Source organism: Harpia harpyja, chromosome 7, assembly GCF_026419915.1.
Source record: "Harpia harpyja isolate bHarHar1 chromosome 7, bHarHar1 primary haplotype, whole genome shotgun sequence".
Lineage (NCBI taxonomy): Eukaryota > Metazoa > Chordata > Aves > Accipitriformes > Accipitridae > Harpia > Harpia harpyja.
Window position 1 is genome coordinate 22,663,035 of NC_068946.1, and position 14,558 is coordinate 22,677,592.

The 14,558-nt window shown below is 38.0% G+C and overlaps 1 protein-coding gene across 4 annotated transcripts in view; it reads left to right on the top strand.

The window, feature by feature from the left end:
• MYO1B (myosin IB) overlaps positions 1 to 14,558 on the top strand; it is a 114,723-nt gene that overhangs the window by 56,046 nt on the left and 44,119 nt on the right. For all 4 annotated transcript variants that reach the window (XM_052791739.1, XM_052791741.1, XM_052791740.1 and 1 more), the window contains exons 6-10: positions 639 to 685; positions 3,303 to 3,366; positions 12,561 to 12,659; positions 13,031 to 13,134; positions 14,020 to 14,167. In XM_052791739.1, coding sequence (XP_052647699.1) covers positions 639 to 685; positions 3,303 to 3,366; positions 12,561 to 12,659; positions 13,031 to 13,134; positions 14,020 to 14,167 — 462 coding nt within the window. The remainder of the gene's footprint in view (positions 1 to 638; positions 686 to 3,302; positions 3,367 to 12,560; positions 12,660 to 13,030; positions 13,135 to 14,019; positions 14,168 to 14,558) is intronic.

Sequence of the window (14,558 nt, forward strand, 5' to 3'; positions counted from 1 at the left end):
CTCAAAAAGCTAGTTTAGGTCAAGCTGAAGAGAGTGTGTTAAACGTTTGTTGTAAATCAGACTTATTTCAGCTGATTAATATTCAGCTTAAGCTACGATAAATGTGTTGGAATAGCGTAAATAAATCAGTTTCAAAGCATTGATTAAACTGTCCCTTGCAAACAATTTTTAAGTGTCATTCTGTAATTTCCTCCGCTCTGGCCTCCATCTTTTACCATCTTCAGTTCTGGGAACCAAGATTCATTTCTTTCTCTGAATTGAAGAGAAGGAAGTATTTCCTACATTTAGAATTATTTGGGTAATAAAATTTTAAATTTGATTCAAACCCCAAGGATATATGCTCAATCCAGGTGTAGTTTTGTCTTGGAACCATTTCCCCTTGTATGTTTTTCTTTGACTTTTTTTAAACAAAGGAAGTGTTGAGATGAAACTTCTTTGGACTTCCATAGGTGTTTTCTCATTTGTGATCATGTCTGTCACACTCTGTCTATCCGCAGTGACTGATACCCATACAATGAACAGGCTATTGTTTCTCAGAAGTCTATGCTTCCCTTAAATATATAAAGTCAGGTATTTTAGCATTTACATATTTTTTTCTGATAGATTTGGTTGTCATATTTATTTTTCTCTTTCTCCAGCTTTTGGAAATGCCAAAACTGTGAGGAATGACAACTCCTCTAGATTTGTAAGTATTTTCTTCAAGGCTGAATTTGAATTCCTTTTAGGGGAGCATGTTACATTGTTAGCTATTTCTGTTTTACCTTGCATCAGCCATCAAGGCATCTGTACAGATGGAATGAGTAATTTGGAGAGAGAACTTTCCTGTAGTTGTCTGAGGACTGTGGTGTTTGGAGAAGGCAAACACCTTCAGCAGCAATCAATATTTCATTTTGTACTTTTGAGCATGTTCTCCTTCCACAGTGTGTTAGTTGTGCATTATTAGCAGTCACCCCTCTTTTTAAAAGATGTTTCACCTCCTTGTCAGAAATCTTGTTGGTTTCTGATGTGAGCATAAAGTTCTATTGAGAATCAAAGTAGAGGCTAAAAGAAAAAAAAAAAATTAGGATGTGACAGTCTGTGACCGGATGAAAAATAATTACAGTGCAGCCGAATTCTTCAGTTTTCTGGCACAGGTGGCTTTAGTGTCAGCGACCATGTGCCTAGCAACTGGTCTGCTTAGCAAGTCGATCTTTCTGCGTGATCTCATTTTTCATCCATATGTATACATTTTTTTGTTAAAATTGCTGCTTTAGGTTCTCATTTTCTTTCTATGATGTTTCAAACTGTGTTTACAACTTCAGTTTTAATAGAAGCATTTGTAATGTTACTTTTTTGCTTATATCCTTTATAATCAACTGGTTGAATTCAGGCTTTTTTAGCATGAAACTGAACGTGAAATTATAGGAATTGAGAATTGGCAAAAAAAAAAAAAAGTTGAAGCTAGACTTAGGAGATTCTAAAGTGTGAATACTCATTAGAGTTTCTCCTGCTAAAAGCAGAAGACTGAGTGCAACTTTGTAATTTGCTCACTCTTGTGTAGAAGAGTCATATTGTGAGATGTGTGAAGTAGACGACAGAAGACAAATTAATACACTGGGAAAATGGTGTGTTGCGAGTAAAAGGAAATGGATAAAAGCCTGGGATATTGTGACACTGGAGAGTGGCTTTTTTTCCAGATAGGAGACTTCTCTCCCCTTCCCTTCTGATTCTTGAGGGTTGATGATATCGTTCTGCCTGGCTATGAATGTTCCTTCTGTGGCTGTCATTGCCCCTGCTTGTGAACAGAGCAAAGGGTCTTCATCACAAGGTCAGGGCCAAAATTTGAGGCACTGTAGAAGATTCTTTTGGATAGAAAGGGTAGAAAAAATGCAACTATCAGAGATGACCTACTACAGAAAGGAGGAGGAGACTGTGAAGAGGAGAAGAGGTGCCATTTGCAAACAGAAGTCTTTCCAGGACAAAGTGCAACCAACTACTATTTTGCCTTTCAAGTCCTTGCTTATAAACACAAAGCTAAAAATACTTCTGGAAACATCCAGCTGGCCCAGTCCTTGGGAAATTAAAATTTAATTATCTGATTTAATTCTTTATCTCAGAAATTTTAATCAGCTCAGAATTAACTTCAAACAAGAAAGTACAAGTACTGTCCTGTCTAGTCTGCCTCAGCTGCCAGCAAGGAGAAGAATAGAGTTTTAGAGTCAAGCCAATCTTGACAAAATACCCAGTAAATTAGAAAATATCTTTGAGGGAGTCAATGTAAAGTGCTTGGGTTTTATGTTCTGTAATTAAAATCAAAAGAGAAAGGAAAAAAAGAAAACTCTTCTTAAGTGCAGTGAATAAGGAAGTATAAACACAAGACTTCTCTTTTCAATAGGTTGTTTTAGTCCTCTGTTAAGTAAGCACCAGAGCGTGGTGAGATCATTGCTGTGCGTGGCTTGTGGAATTTGGTTGAATTACTACCAGCAGTTTTTATCTTTCTAAACTTTCTTGCCAATGTGAGCTGTGCTGCTTTTGCCTTTTCTACACAGTATGGGTCTGTCCATTTTGTCACTGTTAAACATAGCTGTTACTACATTAAACACTTGTCATATATTTAAAATGATGCAAAGACCAGAGCGATCTTCTGTGATGTGAAAAAGTCAAACAGAAGTCAAGGAAACACACTGCACCAGTACAGCGAAAAATGAAATCACTTTTGCGGTGACAGTCTGTTAATTGTTGCCTCTGGTCTCCTGAGTTACAAGGGAAAGAGTTCAGTGGGAAAAATCCATCACTTTTACAAGGCAGGCACGTGCTTAGGGACAGACACCCCACAATTACTAATCGTTGCCAGCCAGTCCTTCAAGCCAAACTGAGCGGCCATCCTTCAACTGCCTTGATTCATGCTCTGAGAAGATTTTACACTGAGAAAATAAGTCTGAGTGGAAGATAATTTCTTCCTGCCTTCTTCTGTTAATAAGTATGGTAATAGCTACATGGCCACAAGTATTGTTTGGTATTCTTGGTGTTCTGGTGAAAGTTTGTATAACGTACATTTTCTTCATATAACCTTAGAAACTGAGCAAATTACTGGGTTGCATTACACATCCGATTAAAGCTATTCTCGTGAAAATCTCTGGCTGTGATAATGCAATTGTCTTAGAAACTTTAAATCATTTTCTGTTTTTCAAAGTTTGATGGAGTGTACAGGAAGTTGCCAGATTGCTCTTTTAGCCTGTAAAAATGACCAACCAACTTAAAAAATGTCTTGAGCAGTTTTTCTTAAGCAGAACTTATAGGCTTAAAATATGCTGCTTTCACAGGGAAAATACATGGATATTGAGTTTGATTTCAAGGGTGACCCACTTGGAGGAGTTATAAGCAACTGTGAGTATTACTCTTGGTATCAGCATATTAACAGCTTAAAATGTTTTGTTCAAAAAGGATGGTTAAATTATTGAAAAGATCAGCTGTGCTTGTCTAATCGAATCTCTTCCCATTATGTGATAAATTCTGCTTTTTAATTTTATTGTTGTTTTGGTGCTGAATAGCATACCTTAGAGTAAGTGAAAACAGACTTGAAGTAATCATGAATAATGAATGTACTGTATTGTTCCAAAGGTACTGAGTAATGTGTGGGGGTTTGTATATTGTCTCTGAAGCTGGTAGCAGATGGATAAGGGTATCTGAGGCTCTTTTTATACTTGAATCCCTGGAATCTGTTGTGTTACTTTATTTAATGGGTCATGTATTTATATAAGGTAGACAATGTCTGAGATATGCTGTTTTGTAATTCATAAGAGTGATACAAAGTATGCTGGAGATCACCATGAGGTGAGTATGTTTGTTTGGAATCAAAGCGTTCTGTACTAATTTAACACATCTCATAGTGTAGGAAAAAGCTTATCATGAACTGTTGAGTTTAGGGAGGCAAAAGTGGCCTCAGAGGTTGTTACTTGACGTGAAGATGCTGCTATGAAATCTATAGCAATTCAAAAATTTTAAACAGCTCTCTGTTGGGAAGAAAGAGGCTGGGAAGTCAATGCTAGCCCAGGATGCTTCCACTTGCTTTCCTTTCAAGGGTTTAAATGCAGCTTTTAAAACAAATTGCTCTTCTGTGCTATATAAAGCTATGTTTGTTTGTTTTTCTTATTTTTAAAAAGGGATGGAGAGTGCAGTGAGTGACTATACTAGGTGTCACTGACCTAGCCTTGACCTCTCTTCCCACTCAGTCAAATTCATCGCTGTTTCTAAAGACTGACTTTTGACTCCATTGGCATTTTACTGGTGGTGAAATAATGAGAATCATCCAGGGTGAACTGTACTCTCCATCTATAATATAAACATTTTAAAACATTATGAAGAATTTTATACATGAATATAGGTTTTGGTTTTTTTCATAGGGCAAACGTTTTTTCTGGACCAGGTCACCTTTTGGAACTGTGCCTGAAAGAGCATGATTTTTGTGACAGTAGATCTTGAAACTCAAAGCAGTCACTGTTTAAGTGTTTACGGCTATCTATTAACTTTGACAATTGGCAGTCAATGAAATTAGAGGCCAAACATACTCAGTGTAATAATCAATAATTAAATGTGAACAAAAAGGTTCTAGCAGGCTAGCTGTGTTGTTTGTTTCTTTTTATTTTACATTCAGGATAGATATATAAAAATGAACCCTCCTTTGTAGAGTGGACGTTCAACAGTTTGTCTTTGAAAGTACTGTGCTGAGTCACCTAATTAAAATACTGTGTCATATCTAAAGGCGATCCAAATAGTTACTCTATAGTTTATCTGCCTTATAAATCTTTGCATGTTGTAATTATAACATTACATGTAATTATGATGATGTGATGACATATGCAATCAAGGGCAGCATATTTTTAGATCTTCCTAAAAGATGCCTATTTTAGGCATTCTCCCTGTCTTCTCACATTTAATAAATATCTAATAGCAAGAAGGTGATTTTAAGTTTAAAAATAAAGACCTTATGTGTAAGCCCTGTTGTGGAAAAGATGTTACTTGTTTAACTATGAAACGCTCCGTACTTGACAGGGTATGTCACAGGTAAACATTGAGTTCCTGTAGCTGCGTGTTAATGTATCTCATCTTTGATTTAATATTTGCAAAATTTGATAGTCCATCCATCTCTCTTTAAAAGAGAGTTTGAATTCTGTATAGTTTTAAAGCAAGTTTGTTGTCCTGCCTCAGATCTTTTCCATACATCTGCAGCACTGCATTGCAACGGAAATATTTCTGTTGTGAGGTATCACCATTCTGGAGATATCGGGGGCTTAAATTCTTTTACACCACTTAAAATTTACGATGGTTTTAGTAAAATTTAGGATTTGTCATTTAATTCATCAAGTAGGAAGTCAAGTAGTGCTGAAGTTTCCTACCCTTAAAAGGGAAAGTATGATTAGTTTGTTCATAAATATTCTTTGCTTTCTGACCATCTGTTGGTTTGGTGTTAATATGATGTGAGGATGATATCATAATATTTTGATTAAACTTTAATAGTTGTATCTGACGAGCTTGTTTTCCAAACATCGATGAAGTTAGTGGGCTTTTTGGACCACAGCCTATGTCACCAAGCTGGATTTCGTACTGTGAGTGGCTAGGAGCAGACACAGTGAACATCTAGTTTATTTTGGTGGCAAGAAGGGTAATGAAGATAAGCTACTAATTTTATCAGACTGGTAAAGATAAGCAGAGACCCATTAAGCTAAAATGTCGTCTTTGAAATGGTCTGGTTTGTCCTACTCTGAAATGCTATGAAGCTCTGTGAAAGGCTAGTCAATCTGCCCATGACCCTTCAGGTAGCGACTCATGCTATTGTGACCTTCCCTTGGGCCATTCTCCTGATGCCCTTCAGTGAGCTCTTACTTCTTAATGATAGGGGTTAACCTACAAGTGAACCTTTCATGGGATGGAGCTAGAGGGTAAAATTATCATGACAATGCATACTGCATGTCTGTCCTGTCCAGTTTGCAGCGAATGGAAATGTCCATTGGCTTTAGCAGGAACTGATAGATCTGAAATGTTTAACGTACCATAAATGGAAGGGTAAATCTTTTGAGTAAAATTAGAATGGGAATAATAAAATGGAAGGGATTGCAACGGTAGGGGTTTGTAACACCTATTAAGTCAGAACTGATATGTTCCCAAACTGAGGATGATTTTATGTTTGAACATAAAATATGTATAGACTCATTACATATACATTACATGGCTGCTCAGAGCTTCCAACTGCACTGATTTCTAAGGCATTTGACCTATTGCTATATCATGGCGTACAGTCATAAAAAGAAACTGAGAGTGGAAAATTTGAGATGAATGTGATTTATGCAAACTTTAAGTATATTACTTCAGTCAGGAATTTTATCCTCTTAGACTACAAAAGAAAAATGATTTCAGGTAGCGTGTGTTGTACTTGTTTGATCCTACGTTGGCAGCAGCTGAGGCACGGGGGTGAGCAGGAGGATGAAGAAGGCCGAGTAAGCTGAGGTATGTAGTAAGCCTGAGTCGTTCAAGTCCTCCCTTTTTGTTGGTTTTCTGTGAAGGTCCCAGCTTGTTTTCCTAATGGATGGGAGATGCTGGATTCTCTGTAAGGTGAGGTGCACAGTCCTGGTGCTAGCTAACAGCCAGCCCATCCATTCACGGGCTGACCTATTTTGTTTGCGTGGGGTTAGGAAGCCCAAGTTACTCTTGTGAGCGTTCCTGAACGCTAAACCTTTGCTGTATTGTCACCTGTGACTGTAGACATCCCGCCACTGTTTTGTAACAAATACCAGTCCCCACTTAAAGGTGTGCTGCCGCTTTAAAATGCGTTTACAAACAGATAAATTGCATTTACATTTCCTCACTGAATTGAGTATGAAGTGTATCTGCTTTTTCTGTCCTCTTGCAGGGTGTTTATGGTTGCTGCTGTTGCAGTGAACGGTCTTGTCAGTGCTTATGCGCTCAGAGTTTTTTTTCCAGAGCACTTGTGAAAAAAGGCATTTGGAGTGTTGGGTAATTAACTTGCTTTCACCTGGGTGTAATATTGTGGAAATAAGTTACGGAAGCCATCAATACTAGTCTTAGTTTTCCATTTATTATAACTACTGTGTTAGTGGGGATAAGAGCAAGAGAAAGGAGAATAGTAGTTTCTTTTTCACCTGTAATTACAGAATAATATGTATTTTATGTAAAAATGGGTATGTTTGTTTTTGAAGTAATAGGTGCTAATTGCCGTAGTTTGTACAGCTCTAAAATATGACACACTGCCCGCAGATGCTGCATCTGTTGTGTACTCAAGGCAATGTTTGTATGCACACTTGGTTCGTTAGTTTTGTGACTGGTTTTGTGTATGCTAAATTTTATGGTTGAAATGGTTTTGCATAGTACAGTCCAAAATGTTTCATACTTGCAGTTGTTTAGACCTTTTGAAAAGTAGCGTTCTTACAATATCTTTCCCAGAATATTTGTAAGTCTTAAATTTTCACATTTCACCTGGAATTTCCTGCTGAAAGATAGATACCTGGCTTTTAGCATTAGGTGAGCTTTCCTAATCTGCCTAAGCCCTTCAGTGATTTAATGATTAACTAGAAGACAATAGTGTTGCAGGTGAAGTACAGTATATGTAATGCCTGCTTTTGAAAAGCCATTTTTAACCAGCCCTGTGTACTTAAATTCCAAATAACAAGTGATTAAGAAAGGGCCCTGTTTTGCCATCTTTTCCAACAACAACGTGAAAGAAACCTATGGTGTTTATCTAAAGCAACAACTTTAAGTTAGCAAAGTGATAGTGATAACTTTACAACTTGTTCTTCTTTACAACTTGTTTGTTCATTTTAAAAGACAAAAGTAATTACCCACTTGCTGAGAAATCAACACCTCAAGCTGTTGATTTTAGTTACATGATTGCTGTTAGTAAGCTCCTTATCTTGGGGAAATATTACAGAAATTTTACAATTAGACGTTATGGAAAGAGATACTTATTGATTTTTTTTTTTAATCTCAACTTGTTCCAACATCTTCCTTGGTGTTCCTGTTAACACAGTTGCCACTGTTTAGGCAATTGCCTTGCCTAAATTATGAAGCGTTTAAAAAAAAAAACCAAACAACAAAACAAACAATACTAAACATTTTGACTAGCTCATTTTTCAACATCATTTATCACTTGGGTAATCAGGATTTAACACTCTTAAAATCGTGCAATCACTGTATTTTCACTGCACATACTGCCCAGATAGTAGTTTTTGTTTGATACAATTATGGATCATTTCATTCAAGAGAACATTCTTATAAACTTGGTGGGAATAATGGGAAAAAGTTCCTGAGGAACCGCTACTGTATTTTCTTTTTCATCAGTGTCTTTTTTTTGATGACAGCTGAAGAATCAAGGTAGAAAAACAAAAAACATAATTTAACATAACGTGGCTGTAGAGATAAACTTCTGTGACTAGAAAATGTTCTGTAACTTTGGTCGAATAGCTAAAAAGGTCCTTGGTCATGGCCAGCTGAAGAGACTATGGCTAAATAAACTTTTCCTGGATTATTCAGAATGTACCAAGGTAGTGTCATTTTTATTTTTTTTTAGTGTTTACTTATTCCTTTCCTGAATGTTGATTCAATTTCTAGTATATTTAGAGAAATACAAATATCCTATATTTTTCTGCATCGGTCAAGTTCTTGGGTCAAGTAACCAAAAAGAAGTCATGTAAATTTGTACATTCGAGTTTGCAGAAGTATTCAGCATCAATTTTTTTTTTTTTTTTTTTTTTCCTTTTGAGTTCAGTTGAATGGTTTAGCAGGATGCTTACAGAGATCTCTTGCATTTAAACCAGTGTTATCTAGGAATAACAAATAATCTTCAGAACCTGAGGAATGTAGCTGGATTTTGAGCCATCTGAATCGATGGGTATTCAGACAATATGATTTAAGAAGTGTTTCTGGGGGGACCTTTCCAAAGCCATTTAATTTTTACAGTTGCTTTGATACATGCAACGTTAAATGTTCAAGCAGAAGCATTGTTAGATAATGCAGAAAAAATACCTAATCCATAATACACCATGTGTAGTTCTGTATGTTCTCTCTAGATAATTCTGTATAGTCCCTATACATAATTTATATAGACTATTTAACAAAATGTAATATGTATAGAGTTTTGGGGTTTTTGCTTGTGTGGGTTTTCATATAGATAAGCACCATCTGCCCACACATGTCACTGTAAACAGAATTACCAAGTGGATGCATGCAGAAATCTGATGTGCATCTTTGCATCTTCTCTTTTGACTGTTTGATCCACAGAATTTGTAATCATGTGAGAGTTAACACAGAAGTTACTGGTTGTGCAGTAGTTGCTTTACAGAAAATATATTTGGTTGATTTATTAAAATGCTAATTAGGGCAAACAAAGGGATGAAGTTTTCTTAAGAATAGGGCAGATGGTCTAGATCTTTTTCTACCAGTCTGCTTTCAGTCTGCATGTGAACAGAAAGAAAAGGACAAAAAGCAGAGAATGAATACAGCTTTAAAAAGAGTTGGCAGCAGCTGCTTTGTTAAGGTAAATACCTGATTTTCTGTCAGAAACTGCTTTCTGGAGCTTTTTTCCTCAATTACGAAGGCTGGCAGAATATTCCATATTGGGACTTTGGAAAGCTGACTGTTAACTAGTTAACCTTGTTGCTTCTAAAAATATATAAATAAGATAAACTGTGGTGAAAAATCCAAGACAGTTATCCTTCTAACATAACTAATTTGACATATGTTCAAGAAACTGTTTGTTAAATCTGCTGAAGGCATGCATGTAATTAGAAGAAGGCTTACATGTAATATTTTGCCAGGATATGTAGCTGAGGTTTTATGACAGTATTTGAGTAAATTTGTATGTAGAATATTTTTAAGCCCAAATAAGCCAAACCGCATTGCTTCAATATCCTTTGAAAATACAGCTGTTTCCTGAAGTGTGTTTAGCCACTGCGGGAGCTGAAGTTGTTTATTTCTTTGAGATTAAATTTGGCTGTGATCCGTTCCAGCACTTCACTGGAGAACCTTCACAGCCAGCATGACTCTGAACTGCCTGGCGCTCACCTTGCCTTTCTCAGCCCAAGTATTAACACTTGGATGGTGGACCAGCCTCTCCCTTTCAGTTACGAATTAAAAACTAGAGAGGATCAGGTATCCGATAGTTAGGCTAACTAACTAGGATGACTCTGAGTTTGAACCACAGCTCAAGGAGGGGAGCCCCAACATTAGGTGGAGTCAGAAGTAGAGAGGTTGCACACTAGGCTGCTGCTTCTGATCTATGCCTTTCTGACATAGCGTCAATCATCAGATGTTATTCATCTGTGTTTAAGGAAAAAAAAAAAAGCCAATAAAATGGAAAAAGGAAAAGTGGAAATCTGTAACCTGCCCCATCCTAATGTAAAGATAAGCTGCTGGCACTAAGTGAGAGCCACTTGTCTGGGTGTATCTTGTGTGTGCTTTGTCATCGGGATGTGCAAAACTTCCAGGTGCTGAAACAGGGCCACCTTTGGAAGGAAAAAGACTGTAGGTTTATTGAGTTATAAAAATACAAATGTCTATTCAAACAAGGCCAAAGTTCTGACGTGGTCACACAATGCATTAGACGAAGTGAAGAGGTATTCATACAGTCAGGTGCTGTGGTCATTGGGAACTCCCTTCACTGTCACCTGCTGTGCTGGTTACAGTTCTACTCTCAGGCAATTGCATGTTTATAGAATAACATACTTCAGCTGGTCTCTAAAATGCTTGAAACTTGTCCTATGATGAGCCAATCAGAAGATTAATAATACTGTCTGAATTTTGTCATTGTTGTCACTGGCTAATTATTAGAGCAGAAATTACTTTTGAATCTGTCTTGCTGTAGTTTATTTGGAGGGCCTCCTAAGGCTTGTATAATTTTGTGGGTTGAAGTTTGGCCTTTGGTTCCTATTCCACGGGAAGGGGTGTCAGCTTAGGTAATTACAGGGGGCAACACGGGCACAACGTGCTGCCTGTAGCTAGCGAGAAGACGAACGCACTCTATTGCACTCCTCTGTTCGTGGAGCGAACGCCAGGGCAGACGCTCCCTCTCGGGCTAAGCCCTGGTGTGCCAGAAAGCCGGCGGAGCCCGGGGGCCGCAGCGCGGCACAGAGGCACCCGCTTCCCAGCTGCTGCTCCGTGGCGGGGCTGGAGCGGGGTTTGCAGCACAAAGGTGGCTGCAGTGAACACCGCCTCTAACTTTCCAGATTGCTAAGACTAAACAGGCCCAGCTGCAGCAGAAATGGAAATCTGAGGCAAGGTATAGTAGAATACACATTGGATATTATAGTAGCCAGGCAGGGGAACTGTTAAGCAACCCCTCGTGTCCTTAAATGAATTGGTGTTCCCTGTGTTTTACCTTTGTGAAACCTCATCTCAACTTTGTGGCAGCTCTTCTGAGGAGTGACATCCAAGCTGTGGTAATTTCCCTTTTGGGGCTTTCTTTTTACCTGGGCACAGCTTAGAGAGAACTTGACCCCAGTCAGAGCGCGCTGTGGTGGGTATGTTGTGGTAGGTGCATGGGGGCACTCCTTTGCTGTGCACTTGGAGTGAGGACCTGAATGTCTTTGTCTTCATGTCACCGAATAGCTATGTAGCTTAAGAGAAACTGTATACTAGGAACTGTGGGTTTGCTATCTGGAAAAATGGTGTGGAGCCCTCATGTGCCAGTGAGTAAAGAAGGAAAAACGTTGCGTTTTTTTTGTACAAAAACAGCGAGTTACACCGATACCTGTCTAGAGGTTGTCTTATCGCATCCTTCTCCCAGTGCACTGGGGACCACAGCCTTTCAGTGCAGTACAGGCTGAACAACCTTTGTATTGTCACCTCCGTGGTAAATATGATGTAGTCTAAAGTGTTTGCAATGCGTTACAAGTCAGTCCACTTCTGCTGTCTGCCTGGATTCCTACCTTTATTGGTAAGGCTTAGAAATGTGTCCGTCACTAGCGGCGGTGGATGAAGCAATCTTCTTGTCAAACTACTCAATCAGTGCAGTGATGCATTTCAAAGTGCTGCTTTTCCATTTCACTTTAAGTGTCTTATGATGGAGCTTCTGTCAGTCCCATTGGGAATTATTTCATGGTCTGATGCACCTGAGGATCACAAAGTGCTACATGATTATTCAGTTTAAATTCTTTCTTTATTTGGCTTCCCCCTTCCATTTACCTGTCTTTCATGAGCTTAGCCTGTTAACATTTCAGTTCTTTTCAAACCTTCACCCGTACAATCATTCTCACCAGATCTTCATTTTGTGTTGGTACTGTAAATCGGTTGACATCTTTTGAGCACATCGCCTCCCTGACCTGAGTTTTCTTTGCAGCTCATAGACTGCGGCATTTAGAAGTGTACTGGGCTTACAGCTTGCTCAAACTTACTTGAGAAATATGTACTAATGTGATATGCTGTGATAAGGTTTGTGCCTACCATTTATCACCTTCTAAATTGCTGCTGATGATAGGAAGTCATGAAGTAGAAAACAGTGGGGGGTTATATTCATATTAAAGGGTTTTGCTCCAACAATCTTTCCCTGACCTGTGAGATTTTGTTTGTTTTAGATCTGCTAGAGAAGTCTCGTGTTGTTAAGCAGCCAAGAGGTGAAAGAAACTTTCACATTTTCTATCAGATACTGTCCGGTGCATCGGAAGACTTCCTCTGTAAGTGTTGCCCTTGTGCCATTTTCAGATAGGAGTCGTGTTTATATTTAATGTGCTGTTCCGCACACATCATCTTTTGTGGGAAATGTGATGTTGATTCATTTTTCAAATTATTGGTGATAGTGGCAATAGTAATACCTGAAGTAAGTATATGGTTTGGTATTACCCAGATATCTGAGTCAGAATTGTCTTTGCAATGTATTATAAACAAAGAAGAAAGCCTGTTCTTATTCAGAAGGCTTGTCATTACAAGATCCTTGAAGAAAACTTAATCCTACTAATAACAACAGTTCTTGACAATACTGGTTCTGGGATAAAAGAGCTACTAACAAGAATGCCGTTACTAATGATATTTTTATTTGGTTTATTAGGCAAACTCAAACTGGAGCAGGACTTCAGCAGATACAACTATCTGGGCCTTGATTCTGCCAAAGTGAATGGAGTGGATGATGCTGCAAACTTCAGAACAGTTAGGGTAAGAAGTAACAGAGGTTGGCTGTAAACCTGAAAGGGCTCAACACTAATGCAGAGTTCTTGTGCCCTCGGTCTGGCTGTTTGCTCTGGGCTGGGCTGGGAGGGCCATCTTTTCTGAGTGCTAGCACTCTTCGTGCAAGGGTATAGCGTGTTTGCACAGGGAAGCTTATCTACAACTAGAAAATACAAAGAACCGAGTTTCTGGAGTATTCTAGTAGGAATACAAAAAAGATCCAAAAAAAAAAAAAAGAAGAAAAGAGAAGGAAGAAAAAAAAAAAAAGCCCAGACCCTTTGATCAGATCATGGAAAAGGTTATATTGTGTAGTTGTTTATGATGGCAGTGACTGGGCTTCATGAACCAGGTGATGCTGATCAAGTCGAAAGAAAAACAGGGCTAGGATTGCTCTCAAGATGATTTATCGTGATGTTTTTGCTTGATTGTACTCAGGGACAAGAAGAATACAGGACCCTGTTACCCAGTGTATGCAAATTTAGATTCTAAAAGTTACTGGCTTTTAGAGCAACAAAGTGGACTGAGAAGACAGCAGTACCGGTTCATTTGACTGTGAAAAATTGGGTTGGGTTATAAACTAAATTAAGTGGCTAAAAAAATCATACTGCATTTTAGAAACCCATAAACTGAATGAATCCTAGAAGTGGACTGGACTGACATGCCAGCTTGATTACCAGAGCTTCTTTAACCTGTCTTTCATATTAAAAAACTTACTTATCCAAGCATAGTAATTATATCATGTTCTTTTTGTAGCAAAAGTGTTCACAAAACACTTTGAATTTATGCTAATACAGATAAATGGTGAAGTTTGCAGGTATGATCTGTTTAAATGTAGATTCTTTTATCTCATAATTTTATCTGTCCCCTTTCCAGAATGCAATGCAGATTGTTGGTTTTATGGATCACGAAACACAGTCTGTTTTTGAAGTGGTGGCAGCCGTTCTGAAACTGGGAAATATTGAATTTAAGCCTGAATCTCGCGTGAATGGCCTAGATGAAAGCAAAATCAAAGATAAAAACGGTAAGATGAGATTAGTGGTGGGATGAAAAACACTAATTTGTCTGAAGTCATTATTAATTTTGTAGTTTCTGTAGACATGCAATATCCTTACAGATTAATTAAATTAGATTGTTTCCAAAACTCACCCGCAGGCAAATGAGTTGAATTCTGTGCAATTTCATTCGCTCTGTTTGAAATTCCAAAAATGATTATTTTCTTTTTTTCCACTTTATTAACACTCTCTTCTGAAATGTTAAATGGTGCTATGCATTTCTGTAACTGCTTATTCTGCAATGGAGGCTTTTTGTTCTTTTGTAGTAGGGTATCTCTGCCTGTAATGTCAGATGCATTTGGTTATGTTTGATACATTTTGAAAGTTTGTTTATTTTCATTTGAAAGTTTTTCATCATGA